Source organism: Sylvia atricapilla, chromosome 1 (genome assembly GCF_009819655.1).
Source record: "Sylvia atricapilla isolate bSylAtr1 chromosome 1, bSylAtr1.pri, whole genome shotgun sequence".
Lineage (NCBI taxonomy): Eukaryota > Metazoa > Chordata > Aves > Passeriformes > Sylviidae > Sylvia > Sylvia atricapilla.
The window spans coordinates 93,370,868-93,383,144 of NC_089140.1; the positions used below are offsets into that span (position 1 = coordinate 93,370,868).

Consider the following 12,277-nt stretch of genomic DNA (forward strand, 5'->3'; position numbering starts at 1 on the left):
TTGTTGGTTTTCTTCAATACTTTAGGGCAAATCAGATAAGCTGAAATGCGTACAATTAAATACGAGACTGATAAAATACTCTGAATTTGTGGGCATACCTGCAAAATCACAGATGTGAAAAAATGCCAAAGCACATAAAATCAAAGTCTCATTTCCAGAAATGACAGACAGTCCAAGACCCACAATTTAAGTTGTATATTTAAGAGCACCAAGGCAGGTCTCCAGACACCTTAACACTATTCTGCTCTTAAATCGTCCCTGTCCCAAATTTACCTGAGCACTTAGACAAACATTGGGTCAGTGAGCACTTACACAAAAAATACCTGAAAAAAAATTAGAAATTAGCAAGGGTCATTCTCAAAAGGTCACTTTCTTGCAACATGAAGCATGTTGGGTATTCTGTGCCAGCTGGCCTCAAAGAATGGCCTGTGGCACATTAAATGTGCTAATGCAGCTGTAGTCACCGCCAGCTGGTGAGACTTCATATCTTAGGCAACCTAATTAATTAACATCCACAGCTACACTACTAGTTTTTTACATTGCTAAAGAGTTTTCTTGCTTTGCTTTGAGGTTGAAGGTCTTTTGGTAGGTTTTCTTTTTTGCACGTGGGGGTCTTTTTTATTTTGGAGAAATAACTACACATGTATAGCAGATGATATGCATTTAAAAGACACTCTTCATTATTCACATAAATAACCAGTGTACACAAACCCGGTAACTGTTCTGCTTCTTTTTTTTTTTTTTTCTTTCATAAAACCAACAAAGTATTATTGCAAAGAATACAAGTTCTTCAGCTATTTGTTATCTGCAGTTTCTTTCTCTCTGCAGTGCAATACCATAGCAGAACCCAAGAGACATTGAGGTGAACTGCATATATTTTTCCTTCATTTTTAAATAAGTAAATTTCTATTCATGTCACCACTGTGCATCAAGCCATGAATTCAGTACAACTCTTACCTGCTTGGCAAGCAGTGTTTGGCAAAACTCTCCAAACTCTAATAAATAAAGCAAATTTCATAACTAGATCTCCACCACACCACCACCACCCCATCCATTTTTACCTGACACTGAAGCAGGCAGGATAGCCTGGCCCACAAGTCCTTGCTGAAGTAAATTTTGATCAAACTGATTCGTCAAAACAGAGTTATTCATGATGAAAACATTAGGGTCTGTTGAGGATGAATTAAGGAGACTGACAGGTTGTAGCCCCTCAGTTGAAGTCCGGGCAACAGGCTTCCTAACCTTCTTAGTATCCGGTTTATAGTGACACTGTATGTGGGTTTTCCTGCGCCCTGAAGTACGAAATCGCAAATCACAGTGCGGGCATTTGAAGGGCTTTGCTCCCGTGTGCAGGCGCATGTGGACTTTTAGGCTGCCTTTCGTAGAAAAAGAATTACTGCACACGTGACAACAGAACAGCTTCTGGCCTAGGAAAGTTTTAAAACCAGAAAGACAAGTGATTAAACCTCTAAAAACATTGACAGGACTAAATCATCCATTTAACAAACCCCGTAACAGATTCTAACCTAATTTGAACAGAAAAAATTTGAAATAATTGGACTTTATAATTTGGCTGCTTTTCAAATGAATTAAGGTTCTCAATAAAGGGCATATTAACTTTTCCCTTTTACTAAAACTCCATATGCTTTTAAAGCTTTCATGCAGAATCTTATTTGGTCACCTTCATGCCTCTGTTATCCTCCTCATCTCATCTTCCTGACTAATCCAGTTATTTCAACTACACAGCTCATAAACTAGAGAATTAAAAGTTTCATCTTGACCTCTTCAGCATTTGGCTCCTACTTAATTAGACACTAATTTCCTTTTTAATTCCAGCAGCTTTATTATTTTGTTTCAATGCTGCCTCAACTAACTAGTATTAATGGATAAGTAGGAAATTATTAAAATTGAGATAACATTCTAAAACAAAATATCAACCCCACAAAGTAACCCAGAAATACAGAAATCTGGTCTATACAAATACAGACCTCTTTGTCTCTCCTTTCAGAGTGCATAACATCTGAAAAATATCCTTGGTCTCAAATGGAATTTTTTGTACTACAAATAACAGCAAACTACAGAGTTTGTTCATTTAACCATATGCACAGCTGCGCAATTCACAAAAAGCATAATGTAACTATCTGGCAGAAAACATGTCACTGCAGCTGAAAACCCACTGTAACTCCTGAAATTCTCAAGCCTTCCAGCACAATATTGCTTCCTAGCTAAATAAGGGAAAGAAACCAATGCCTTTAGTAAAGAAATCACAAGAGCAATATGTGCCTACAATTCCTGCTATTGAGTGCTAGTTTCCATTTACACAGAAGAATCTCTCATCAATTTCCTGAGTTACAGTTAAACCTACTTCAAATTACAAAACCCTGGCACACTGTTGTCACTTCTTGTTCAACAAAACTAAGTAAACCTCTGACAATGTTCTGTTTCAAAAAATGGAGAAGAAAAAAGCCCAATAACATGAACCAGTAAAACAATGGTAATCTGGGCTGCAGCAAAGTCATCTACCACATTCACAATGCCACAAAGGAAGTCATCCAGCAGTCTCTCACACTAAATAAAAAACTTCCACCCATTGGGAGAAAGAGCAGTGGGAAAATAACAAAAATAGGGATTAAAACCAACAAAAAATATGCAGGAAGGGACAAACAGAACATTATAGTCCTGTAATTTAAATATGCAAGGAGATTATGATCATGTTAGCGTCCACAAGGGAAGCTTGAAGGGAAGATGATCACAAATTTGGAATGAAAAGTCATCGGAGAATGGTGAACACTATGTTGGCACTGCCTCCAAACACAACAAAAATTAAATGTGTTTTATGCCACCAACACTCCACACTACTGGCTACACAACTAACAAGTTAACGAGAACTGTTACATAATCAGGAAACTGGAAAAGCAGTGAAGACAGAAGTCCAATACCATATGACTTAGGTTATCCCACCTTATGCTACATCAGGATGCGGGAGCTAAGTGGTCAGAACCATATACCTCACTGAGAACCTCCCAATCTTCCAGTAAAGCCCCAAATTAATTCCTTGGATCAGTGCTGATTACAGATGGTATCAGTTAGGTTCCTATCCTGGCAACTTTCATTTACATGTGAGGAACAGAGTAACTTTTCAAACTGAACTATTTTTAGAAGAGTTACATTAATAATGTTATAAATGCATATTATATAGTTGGCTTTTCACAAATATCAAAATGAATGCTATATGCATAATGTGGGAAGATTGTACTGTATTATAATTTTTTAAGAGTTTAGATGAATGTTTATTTTCTGATTGTAACATAGCATTAAAAGTAAATGACTGGGGTTTTTCCTCTTTGTAATATCTAAACTGACCAAACCAGAAGGTAAGGGGAGTCAGCCTGCATTCCTGCATAAAGACTGCTGACCAAAGCTACTGAACTTCTCTTATCAAGTATCTTATCCAAATGAAAATAACCAAAACCTCAAGAGAAGCATTTATGAGACCTATGTTACCAGACAAAATGGAGCCACCTACAGATGGATCTACCAGATAAAATGATTGAGGGGAAGTTGAAACTGAACAAAAGAAAATCAAACTCAAAAAGAATGTTTCAATCATCCATTAGGGTGTATTGAATACGTAACACAGAGGTCCTCAAAAACAAAGGATCTGAAAGGGTAAGGGTGTGGTGGCTGGCTTGGCACCTGTCATCCTCAGCCAAGAAATTGTATTTGCTTCAACCTGTCTCCTAATTTCTATTTATTTTTTTTATTATTATTATTAAACTTATAAATTTTTCTAAGAAAGTGAACCTCATTTTTCACAATAATGCAATTTTTTTAATTGTTCATTTAAATATATTATGTATGTCTCAATACGAAAGCAATGAACTATTAGGTGTAAGTATTGCCCACAGATTTAAGACAGCAGTCCAGAAAGCAATCCAGGCTCAAATGCAGAAAACTGCATATTAGCTAAACTTTATCCAGCACAAGCTGGCCCAAGTATAAAAGAACATAGAAAAAAACTCCCATAAGACAAAATTACAATGGGGAAAAGGTGATATGGCTTTTACAGTGAAAATTACACCTCACAAATCTGAGCACTCTTTGAAGATCAGACTTCCACTGTATCTGGATTTTTTGAATTTTACGCTGCTTTTATACAAAAAAAAAAAAACAAAAACCAAAAACCTTAATAAAAATGTTGTCACAGGATGAAAAGACAGAGCTTTTTATTAACTAAAGAAGAACAGTTCTAAGACTGATCACAAATGGTTTATATGGACAATTTTCTCAAGGCTGGATGTCAGCAGAAGATTTCTTAAACACCTGAGCAAGGACTCAAACTGTCAAAACTGTATAATATATAATGTGAAAGAAAGAATGAATTTCAGGTTGGGAAAGTCAGTTTAAGGATGTTAAAAATAATTTACAAAGCTCCATTATATATTGTCAAAAGGTCTGTACAACCATAAACAGCTTAAAAATTAAGAAGAGGAAACAATTTATTTCTCAAACAAAAAACTAGGGGGCTTAAGAACAAAATTATCAAGATAGCAAACTGAAAATCAAACTTGAATCCAGGAACTTACTACTACTGACTGTACTGAAGGCCATTCCTTGTTACCTAATTTTTCTGCGTTCAGAAAACACCTGGATAAAACTAATGTAAATTACTCCATTAAAACTAGTGAGCAAAGAGATGCAATCTCTTATTCAGAGTCCCACAATTTGTAAACTGTTTGAACTTGGAGGTACATGGCACAATCCCTCCTCTGTTCTTTTCATTATCCTTACTACCTGCTAGTGTCTATCCTCATCTATACAACAATTTCATGTAACATGAATACTATTTCTTACTAAACAATAGTTGAAAGTACAAATACAGTAAAATGAAGAGGGAGCTTCCATTAGCAAAATAATCATGCATTACAGCATTAAAAGCTTTCTATCTTGTTTTTTTTTATTTTTGAAAAGAGATAATTATGAAACTTAATGAAACTGTAGACAGTTTTAGGAACTAATTAGTTCAAGACTGTACAGAAGTTCAGTGGTAAGAAGAAAGCAAGTATGAAAGAAGGTTTCTTCTAATTAGTACAAAATCATAGTGAAAAACACTACTATTAAAATCAGAGCTCTCTCAGAATACAAAAACCTACTCTAAAAACGTAAATATTACAGATACTAGGCTTACATTAAACTTGCAAGATTCAAACAGCTGAATGCTCAGAATTTTGTTCTCTTATTTTCCAGTGTACATAGCAGCACAAACATAACCATTTATAGGCTTTTTCCTCTTACTTAATCTTATAGGATGCCCTCAACTCCACCTTCTTACGCAGGAAAATCATTTATCATTGAAATGTACAGAAGATTTGACATGAACATATTCAGGATACTTACACAGTTTTTGCATGAGCTAAGACCATGCTTTAGAAGCCTGTTAATACAGAAGGCAGTAATAACATGGTTTATTCAGAATGCTCGGATGCAATTCATTTGATGGTGCTACAGGTACCACATTTCTCCCAGCACTGCCATCCACAGTTCCACATACTGGATCACAGTGAAACATAGCATTCCTTGCAAAATCTATACTTAAACAGCTGGTCAAGAAAGCAAACAGCTTCTAAACAATGATCTGTGTTGTTTAGAAAACAAAATCTTACTGACCTGTGTGTGTTTTAACATGACAATCCAGAGTGGATTTTACAGTGAAACTCTTTCCACATTCATCACACTTATATGGCTTCTCTCCAGTATGGATACGAACATGCCTAATAATTTCAGGATACATGTGTAAGTGAATTTCGCCTTTTATGTCAGTTTGTACAAATATTTCTTTTCTATCTTTTAAATATTAGAATTAATTAAATACTTACACTAGCATTATACTAGGCAGAACAAGATGATTAAGCATTTGCATTTTTTTCAACAGATTCTTACAAGTTTTTATATGTAAGTATTAGAGCAAGAAAAACAATTCACTCTAGAACTTTATAATAATAATTTCAGCACTGCAGGAAAATGAATATGAAGAAGCTGGATTAGTCCTATTCAGAATATGTAACATTTTGACAAATTTTTAAACCACTGTGAAAAAAAATTATGTAAATATTTCAACTTGGGCATAAAGAGTTATATCAAACTGTTATTACTAAAGTTTCTAGTGAACTATTCAGCAAATAAAAAACATATGAACATTTGCCATTCCTCACCTGACTAAATCGCTGGGTTTTTTAAAGCTTTTGGGACAATAACTGCAGCAGTTGGCATATTTGGGCTCTGCTTCCAGTTCTGCTTGCTTATCCTTGATCTCACTAATTCTGTCCTTCTCTGCAGCTGATTGGACAAGAACTTTCTCTGAAACAGTGGCACTTTCTTGAGGCCTAATTTTTGCCAATTCTGCTGTCTCTTCTTCTGTGAAAGTTATGACATTAGGACGAGATTTTCTGGAAGTTCTTTCAGAGCTCTCATCGTCATCTTCAACACATGCAACTATTAAGTAAAAAAAGCCAACAAAAAAAAAAATCAAAACAAAACAAAAATACACATTTCTGTTTAGTTTCATCTGTCAGGTGAAATTACAAAATATAGAAGATTTGTTATTAAACACACAGCCACTACCTTTTGCGCTTGGACTTGCACTATTATGAACTTTAATCTCTTTTAGAGGTCTAACTACTCATGTCTGCACTTCATTTTAAAAAGGCTAGATTTATGATTCTGATTTTTATAATAACTAACAGAGGTTAAGTAATACATGACAAAAAAATCTTCTACTTCAGTGATGTACTAAAGTAGTTATGTCACATACAATACCTTTAATGCACTGGACAGATCCTGGAAAACTAATTTCTTTAAACAATTCAGATAACAGAGTGATTTCAGCAGCTCTGAACAGCAGACATTATCCATGCTGAAAGGCTATTTTGTACCATTATTGTTACAGCATTCATGTAATCCACCAAAACATCTCTATTTCTTATGTAGTAAGGACCGTAAAAGTAAAAATGAAATAATTTACCTCCCCCTCCTGTATCTGTAGCTGCTGCTACAGCTGAGGAGACTGCCTGATGTTTTTTCATGTGTTTTTTGCAGTGAACAGTTGTTCGAAAGCTTTCATCACAGAATGGGCACTTGTAAGGCTTCATGCTCATGTGAGTTGCCATGTGCCTGGTAAGGCTGCCATTAGTTGTGAAGGAGGTATTGCAAATGCTACAGCTGAATGCTTTAACTCCTTAAAGTAACAGAAACAAATAAGTAGCATGCTATTTGTTTAAATTTACTCACACAGGACATTTACAAAACCCAAACATGGGTTAAACTAACACTCAGCTAGTATACTCTGTTTACCTGTATGTGTCTTCTCATGTGACTTAAGAACTCCCGAGGAAACAAAACCACGGCCACAGAGTTGGCATTTATAAGGTTTCTCACCAGTATGTGATCGTACATGTTGTTTCAAATGGCTGGATTTCTTAAAACCCTTGTTGCAATATTCACATCTATTAGAAGAAAATAGTTTTCATTAGTTTCATATAACTGTTAGCCATAAAAGATTCAGGAAATTCTGTTACAGAAGCTAACATACCTATATGAACGCCTGCTTTGATCTTCATTATCCTCAAGAAAATGAGGCCGTTGGGTGTGCAATTCAAGCTCCTCTTGTGGTGACTGATCTTGTATCAAGCGAGTGGTCTGAAAATCAAAGCCTCAAGTGAATCTCAGTAACACAATATCTAAATATAGTCCCACAAATAAGCAAAAAAAAAAAATTACAGCATTTACAGTCAACACAAGTAATTAAATTTATGCTTTCATACATTTTGACAGGAAATTGAGAGTGCAACGTAATACCTCACTCTTCCATAGTGAGAAGGAAAGCATCAAAATGTTCAGCTACTGAACTGGAATAAATAGACAACATACTTTACTTACACTTGTCTGAATCTCCACAAAAAGGTATCTAAACTGTCTAGATTTTCAAGCGTTTCAGGAGTTAAATTTAAAACTAGAGCAGCCATTTTAAACACTGAGTAAGCAGCAAAACAGAGTGTTGCTGACAGGCTTCACTACTTTCTGAACATTCCTGTAAGCAAAAGCCACAACAGAACAATCCTTGAGAACAAGAGTATGTTTCAAAATTTGAAGCCAGGAGATTCCAAAGCCTGTAGGCTGAAACGACTCAAACTCTTCCAGATCCTAAACCCCCCATCAGTTCTCTGACAACATTTGCACTTGACAAACAAGGGACAGTAACTCATAGAGATCATCATGGTAAACACATTACAACAAACTGTCTCCATGCCAGGAACTTCTACTGTCATAAAAAGTTACATTTAAACTGTATTTTTAGCAACTGAGCCCTTTTACAAATTTAACTAATAGAGAACCGTGCAAAAACATCATACACTGCAACATGCAAGCTCCATGAACGATCACTAAAGATTTGTAATGCTTTTTTTAAATCGCTTGATCATGTATGCCTATAGAAATTTAATAATTAGGAGAGAATATAAGGCAATAATGTAAAATTATTTTGTAACATTACATCTTCTCCTTAGTTTTAAACTCACAATCCAACATGATAGTGTTTTTAAGTCTAGAGCATCAAAACATACACTTCCTTTTCAGAAACCATAGTCAAGTCACTTATCCTCTCCTCACCTTTATATTTTCCAGTTGTTACACATAAGAAGCTAGAGAAGAAATCCTGAAACTTTTCTGACTTCTCACTTTACCTAATCACCAATGAAATGGTGTAAGAAAGTCAGTTAATCCTGCCTTCAAGTAGTACTTACTACGTTAATAGTGTCTGTATTTGGAACCTGAAGAAGGGCTGGTGGATGGTAACTCGTTGAAAGAGCCTGAGATTCAAGTGTGCTTGAATCCTGCAGCTGTTGTACAGCTGGAAATTGAGTCTGTTGATTGTAGCTGTCATTCACAGTAAAACCTGCCAGAAATTAAACAGTCATAAACCTGTAAAATACACTGATTTGGACTCTGAATGACACCACACTTTTCTGAAGACTACCTTCAAAAGAGAATAAGTAGCATTACCACATATTAATAGTTGTACTCTTCACTGTTGAGCATCAAAACCCACACTTTTCTGGCATCTACACAATAGGCATAACAGGGTTACTTACCGTTAGCTGGAATTCTATTGGAAAATCTCCTCCACAGAAAAACACTGTTTGAAGTTTCTTCAGGATGCCACTATTACCTTAGAGCCATTGAAATTTTGAATTTCTTGTATGTAAGCATGCATGTGTCAAACAGGTTGACCCATCTCCCTTTATCCACGTTGGTACCACGCTCCCTTAACTACACTGGAAGCCGATCACAAGGATGCAAAGCTCAGTGGGGAGGATGGCGGGTGAGTGGAGGAGATGACCCAATAGGAGAACTCCAGTTTCTGATAAAGTAACCCCATTTTCTCCTACTTTGGATCTCCTCCACATATTCCCACTCTTTAGATAATAGTAAAGTAGAGCCTCTCAAAGGCAAACTGCAAAGTAAAAAATAAACACATTTTTATTCACATTTCCAGTATAAAACCCTGATTTATTTGGTTTTGTTCTCCAAAATTAGAAATATCAGATCTTAAATTATGTCCTTTTCTAAAGGAATGAATGAAATGATAGCACCAATGACTGAGAGCCAGGGAAATACAGCTCAGATTGCAGTGTTTTCTAGTGTTATTAGAGATCTCCTTTTAGCAGCCCTTTTAAGTCTTAATACTTCCAGTATTAAAAAATAACCCACAATGTCATGTGGAAAAAAATTTAACGACAGGTATCAGTAATTAACCTATGGGCAACAATTTTGGTACTTCTGTGCAGTTTGCCTTTAGTGGACAAAAAGGGTGAAGATTATGAAAACAGGGTAGAAACAAACCCACATCAGATGATCACAGCATCAAAGGCCAAAAAGCAATGCTTAAAGAATGTTTTTGAGCAACAGTACACAACAAAAACCTGGATGACTTGAGTATAAGCAGAAATTTTCCCAAAAGACACTTTCCACAGCAGAATATTGTAATCAGTAGAGAAAAAAAACCCTATTTGTATGCTACTGCTTCCACCACAAAATGAAAATGCACAAATGTAAATATATCTTGAAAGCATTATTTATTAGGTCATAATTAGTCACCAAACCTAATGGTGAAACTTGTATATTATTTTCTCTCCTAAATGTACCACAAAAGTACAAGAAAAAAAGATTCTAAAAGCTGGACCTTGCACCTCAATTACCCTTTGTGAAATGACAAAAAGTAGCCTGAAGAAAGCAATGAAAAGTTCTGCAGTGATAGAAGGGTTGCTAGTTTCTATTTCTCAGATAAATTTTAGAAGTATCTTTATGGAAAAATGATATTCCCACTACATGAGATGGGAATACAAAAAAACAAGACTCAAGAAACTGAAGCAAAGTGATGTTACTTACATGCCCTATATAAAAAAACCCAAACTATTAAATATATTATATAAAAACCCAAAACTTCTTTTTTAATCAGTAGGTAAATTTTACTAGCTAAGAAGGAAAAAAGAAGTTACTGTACTATGACCTATTTAATTTCTCAATGTTTGAATAAATTACTGACATCCTGAAAAATTTCCCAGAATCATGCAACAAAATACTCAGGAAGAGAAGTTCTGAATGTAGAAGTATTTAAGGACAAACTGAAGAAAGAAACGCTACTTCTGAATGCAGTTTTGGAGTAAATACAAACCAAAGCTGTAACAAGAACATACATGACGCACCCCATTTTGCTCAATTCCTAGCATAAAGGTCAATTTGCCCTCCAAATTTAAAAAAGATTTGACAGTTGTGAGCATTCTAAAGGCATTTGCTACCACCATGCTATTTCTACAGAACTGCACTAAAAAACCCCATATCACCAAACACCAAAACCCAGATATTCAGTGTGAGAAATTTCACAATTTTCTGTTTTAGTTTTCATCATATCACCAGAAGTTTTTGATCACTCTTAAAAGAAGAGAGAACATCTTAAGCTCTGTGTAATAAGGAGAGCCTCTTACTACAAAGTCCCCTAAACTTGGAATTGGATTTTGTGGTTTTCAGTACAAGTAATTATTTGTATTGTTTTGGGTTTTTTCAGGTTTAGAACATCATCCAACCTATCACCTTCTATATTAACAAAACATAGCAAAAAAGAGAATACTTTGGAAATCATTTTTCTAGTAGAAGGATATATCTTGCTTGTGAGAATGAGAAAACAGTATAATCGTTTGTATTACATACAATATTTAATTTAGAAGAAATTTCACATCTTTGACAGATCTTTTTAAATTCTATCATTATAAACATAGACATCAATATGTGCATCTTAGCAGGGATCAGTGACTATCAATTACATGTTCTGCAGGTTTGCTTCTTAGGCAATGGCAACCAGCTGAACAGTACTGACTGCAAATACATGTAAACAGTTACTGAAAGATCAGAATTCTAAGACTTGAGATTGCAGATCAGCTTCTTAGGAAAGCAAATAGCATTCTGGTGGCAAGAGTATATTTGTATGGGCTATAGAACTACCAGCATTTGGACTTCTGGTTTTTCAAGATCATTTGCTCTGTCACCACTATTTGAATTATCATTCAATCATGCTTACAGAGACACTTCAAAGGAAGTAAAGGTGATATAATTCACATGAAAACACATTCACGGATGATATTCAAAAACCCAAAGACAATTTCAGATGAAAGACACATTTGTTTGTTCTGACTTTACTTAGAAGTCTTCAAATGAAGATGTCTGAATGCTCTACAAAGAACATAAGTCCTCTTCCTCAGCCTTCAAATCTAGCTCAAATGAATCATAATTATGGTACTGCAGCACCCTCAGAGGATCTGCAGTTTTTTACAAGTCTGAACATATGAGGAGAGAATCTACCTGAACAAACAAGAAATTCAACAGAAGTATTACAAACAAACCTGAAAGAAGAAAAGGTTCTGCCAGGCCTATGTAGACCTAGAGATTAGCCTCATCTGCCTAAAATTCAAAGTCGGGGTTTTTCCCTTAAAAAATGAAAAATAAAATTAAAAAAAAAAAAAAAAAACACTTCCAAAGATTTTTTTTAAAACTCCTATGTAATTTTATTCATAAACACTGAAGAAAATATTTTAAAAAGAACACAGCCTACAAATACCAAGAGTAAAAAAGACAGTGCTTTTAGCTTGAATGTTCTGCCTAGCTGATAGGAAAAAGAAATTAGGAGCATGAAGCACAGATGCAGACATAGGGAGAGGGTCGACCAATT

The 12,277-nt window shown here is 35.2% G+C and overlaps 1 protein-coding gene across 3 annotated transcripts in view; it reads right to left on the minus strand.

The window, feature by feature from the left end:
* ZNF236 (zinc finger protein 236) overlaps positions 1-12,277 on the minus strand; it is a 73,124-nt gene that overhangs the window by 18,540 nt on the left and 42,307 nt on the right. For 2 of the 3 annotated variants that reach the window (XM_066328118.1, XM_066328109.1), the window contains exons 17-23: positions 8,799-8,950; positions 7,589-7,695; positions 7,351-7,502; positions 7,022-7,234; positions 6,213-6,492; positions 5,668-5,771; positions 1,062-1,427 (exon numbers count right to left, since the gene is read on the minus strand). In XM_066328118.1, the coding sequence (XP_066184215.1) occupies positions 1,062-1,427; positions 5,668-5,771; positions 6,213-6,492; positions 7,022-7,234; positions 7,351-7,502; positions 7,589-7,695; positions 8,799-8,950 (1,374 nt within the window). The remainder of the gene's footprint in view (positions 1-1,061; positions 1,428-5,667; positions 5,772-6,212; positions 6,493-7,021; positions 7,235-7,350; positions 7,503-7,588; positions 7,696-8,798; positions 8,951-12,277) is intronic. The other variant, XM_066328127.1, reaches the window with a different exon arrangement.